Below are 3,740 nucleotides of genomic sequence, written 5' to 3'. Positions count from 1 at the left end.
CGCCCCGGCCCTACCTGGCGGGGCAGGCGTCGCGCAGCGCCCGGGTGATGACGCCCGCCTCGAAGCAGCGCTCCACCAGGCGCTCCAGGACCCCCTGCGCCTGCGGCACGTCCAGGCTGATGTCCCCCAGCTCCTCGTAGACCCGCTGGAAGCCCTGGGCAGCGGCGGGGACGGCGTTGGCCCCCGCGCCCCCCGCCTGCCCCAGACCCCCGTGCCGAGGGGCTCGTCCCCATGTCCCCCAGACCCCTGCACCGAGGGGCTCGTCCCCATGCCCCAGGTCTCGTCCCTGTGTCCCCCAGACCCCTGCACCGAGGGGCTCATCCCCATGCCCCAGGGCTCGTCCCTGTGTCCCCCAGACCCCTGCACCGAGGGGCTCATCCCCACGCCCCAGGGCTCGTCCCATGTCCCCTGCACCCCCATACCAAGGGGCTCGCCCCCGCGCCCCCCACAGCCCCCCATGCAGAGGGGCTCGTCCCCATGCCCTGGGGTTGGCCCCAGACCCCTGCGCCGAGGGGCTCGTCCCCGTGCCCCCCGCCTGCCGCAGACCCCCATGCCGAGGGGCTCGTCCCCAGACCCCCATGCCATGGGGCTCGTCCCCCGCCCCGGGTCTGCTCCCGCGCCCCCCGCGGCCCCGCTCACCCGGTTCATCTGGTCCAGCGTCACCAGCCCCGTCTCCCACAGCACCTTCAGCAGCGTCACCATCATGGTGACGGGCGCCTCGCCGGAGCCCTCCAGCACCATGAGCAGGGCCTGCGGCGGCGGGCGTCAGCGAGCCGCGGTGCTGCCRGCCCCCACCGGCCCCCACCAGCCCCCGCCGGCCCCCGCCTCACCTCGTACACCAGCTCGTGGTGGAAGTGCGGCACCTCCAGCTCCCGCAGGCAGTGCTCGGCCTCCGCCACCTCCCCGGACAGCAGGTACTCGCGCAGCAGCAGGTTCATCTGCGGAGAGGCGGCGTGGGGATGCCGGCACATGCAGCGTGGGACGGCACGGCAAGAGCACCACGGGGACACGGCGCGGGGACACGGTGCGGGGACACCGGCATGTGCAGCATGGGACGGCATGGCAGGAGCACCATGGGGACATGGCATCGGGACACGGTGCAGGGACGCCGGCACGTGCAGCATGGGACGGCACGGCAAGAGCACCACGGGGACACAGCGCGGGGACACGGTGTGGGGACGCCGGCATGTGCAGCATGGGACGGCATGGCAGGAGCACCATGGGGACATGGCACGGGGACATGGCACGGGGACGCCGGCACGTGCAGTGTGGGACGGCAAGGCAGGAGCACCACGGGGACAAGGCACGGGGACACGGCACGGGGACGCCGGCATGTGCAGTGTGGGACGGCAAGGCAGGAGCACCACAGGGACATGGCACGGGGACACGGCGCGGGGACGCCGGCACATGCAGCGTGGGACGGCACGGCAGGAGCACCAGGGGGACAGTGTGGGGACAGTGCAGGGGGCGCAGCGGGGGGGTTACACTGGCAGCGGTGTGGGGACAGCTGGGGACACAGGTGGAAGGACAGGGCAGGCATGGAGACACGTCTGCAGGAACACCGTGGGGACATGGCATGGGGACGTCCAGGGTCACCTCCGGGTGACGGGGCACAGGGAGGGCCACCGGGCCAAGGCACGGAGACACGGCGACGCATCCCAAGGGATGGGACAGGGGTACAGCCAGGCTGCGCGGCATGGGATGGCCAAGGGGATGCATCCCGGGGGACGGAGCGGGGGCACGGCCGGGGGACGCGGCGCAGGACGGCCGCGGGGACGCGTCCCGGGGCGCAGGCGCTGACCTCCTTGATGAGGTGCTTGACGGGGCGCTGGCCGCCCCCCACGCCCCAAACGTTGTCCAGCCGGTTGACGTCGCGCTTGATGCGGAGCAGCACGGCGGCGCGGTCCAGGGCGGCCCTGCGGGGAGGCGGGTGAGCGAGGGCGGCGGCGCGGGGTGGCACAGGGTGACACGGGGTGGCGCGGGGCGGCACGGCGGCACTTACCTGGCGTGCTCGCAGTCCACCCGGCCCTTGTAGCGCTCCAGGAAGTCGAGGGGCAGCGCGTGGTCGGCCACCGCCCGGGCGATGAACTGTCCCAGCATCTGGGCAGAGACGGCGTCGGCTCCCGGCCCTGCGCGTCCCCGCGTCCCTCCGGCGCCCCCTCCTCGGCGCGTCCCCCCCCCCAGAGCACCCCGCCTCGGCGCGGCCGCGTCCCCTCCTGCGCGCACCTGCGGGGCCTCGGGGGTGTCGAGGATGAGGTCGGGCAGGTCCCGCAGCATCTTGTCGAAGGCCCAGGCGATGTCCTCGGCGGTCACCACGCGGCCCACCAGGTCGGAGAGCAGGCGGGACGTCAGCTCCCGGTGGCTGGCCTTGCCCTCCAGCGCCAGGGCCACCGCCAGCGAGGGCACCGCGTGCTTCCGGCTGCCCAGGTTCAGCCCCCGCAGCAGCTCCTGCGCCCGCCCGCCGCTCGTTACCCGCCCGCCGCGGCGCCCGACGGCGGCTCCCCGTCCCCCGCGGTCCCCGTCCCCAAAAGGGTCCTCATCCACGAGGGTCTCCATCCCTGAGGGACCCCTGTCCCCGAGGGTCCCCGTCCCCAAGGGACCCCTGCTCCCTCCCCGAGGGACCCCGTTGGAGCTCTGCCTCATCCCCAAAGGGCCCCTGCTTCCTCCATGAGCGTCCCCATCTCTGAGGGTCCCCTGTCCCCTACCTGAGGGGGCTGGCCCCAAGGGACCCCCCCCCTCCCCAAGGGACTCCTGTCTCTCCTTGAGGGTCCCCATCCCTGAAGGACCCTGTTCCCTCCTGGAGGAACCCTTACTCCCTCCCCAAGGGTCCCATCCCCAAGGAAGCCCTGACTCCTCCCTAAGGGACCTGTGTCCCCGAGGGACCCCCATCCCCTCCCCAAGAGATGCCTGCTCCCTGCATGAGGGTCCCCATCCCCGAGGGACCCCCATCCCCTCCCCAGGAGACCTCTGCCCCTGCATGAGGGTCCCCATCCCCAAGGGACCCCCATCCCCAAGGGACCCCCATCCCCTCCCCAAAGAACACCATCTCCTCCGCAAGGGATCCCCATCCCCTCCCCAGGGGACCCCTGCTCCTCCATGAGGGTCCCGTCCCCGAGGGACCCCCATCCGCTCCCCAGGGGACCCCCGCCCCACGGCAGCCTGCCCGGTGCCCGAGGCGCCCGGCTCACCATGACCTCGCTGGTGTCCCCGTGCTCGAAGTACTCCAGCACCATGGGCTGCACGTTCTTCTCCAGCTCGCCCTCCTCCAGCTCGGGCACCACGGTGGCGTAGACCGTGTCCCCCTGCGGGGACGGGACGCGGCGGCCCGCGGGGTCGAGTCGGGCACCGGCACCGTGGCCGGGCGGCCCCAGATGGGGGGCGGGTCGCGCACGGGGGTGCGGGGGGGCCCTACCTGCGCCACCTCGTCGTAGTTGGGGTCGCGGGCGTCGGGCTCCTGGTAGCCGTACACCACGCCGGGGGCGCCCCACACRCCCTTGCCCCCCGCGCCGCCTGCGCCGGCACGCACCGGGTGAGCGTGGGGTGCCGCCGCCGCCCGGCTGCGACCCCCCCGGGCTGGGACCGCCAGGGTGGGGGCTGGCTCGGGGGGGAACCCTGCCCCACGGCGGGATGCGAGAGGGGTCCCAGCCCCACGGGGATGCAGGAGGGGTCCCAGCCCCACAGGGCAGTGATGGGGCCATGCAGGGGTCCCACCCCACGGGGATGCAGGAGGGGTCCCAGCC

At 73.9% G+C, this 3,740-nt stretch overlaps 1 protein-coding gene across 1 annotated transcript in view; it reads right to left on the bottom strand.

Annotated features, from left to right (window-relative positions):
* Nucleotides 1-10: 10 nt before the first annotated feature.
* Nucleotides 11-3,740, bottom strand: part of LOC112961115 (programmed cell death protein 4-like) — a 5,375-nt gene continuing 1,645 nt past the window's right edge. The window contains exons 2-9 of the mRNA XM_026055986.1: nucleotides 3,413-3,510; nucleotides 3,189-3,302; nucleotides 2,227-2,448; nucleotides 2,003-2,100; nucleotides 1,802-1,916; nucleotides 831-938; nucleotides 640-750; nucleotides 11-154 (exon numbers count right to left, since the gene is read on the bottom strand). Coding sequence (XP_025911771.1) covers nucleotides 11-154; nucleotides 640-750; nucleotides 831-938; nucleotides 1,802-1,916; nucleotides 2,003-2,100; nucleotides 2,227-2,448; nucleotides 3,189-3,302; nucleotides 3,413-3,510 — 1,010 coding nt within the window. The remainder of the gene's footprint in view (nucleotides 155-639; nucleotides 751-830; nucleotides 939-1,801; nucleotides 1,917-2,002; nucleotides 2,101-2,226; nucleotides 2,449-3,188; nucleotides 3,303-3,412; nucleotides 3,511-3,740) is intronic.

Source organism: Apteryx rowi, unplaced genomic scaffold (assembly GCF_003343035.1).
Source record: "Apteryx rowi isolate R43461 unplaced genomic scaffold, aptRow1 scaffold_1288, whole genome shotgun sequence".
NCBI lineage: Eukaryota > Metazoa > Chordata > Aves > Apterygiformes > Apterygidae > Apteryx > Apteryx rowi.
The sequence above is the reverse complement of the archived record's forward strand: the minus strand, read 5'-3'. Positions and strand labels throughout refer to the sequence as shown.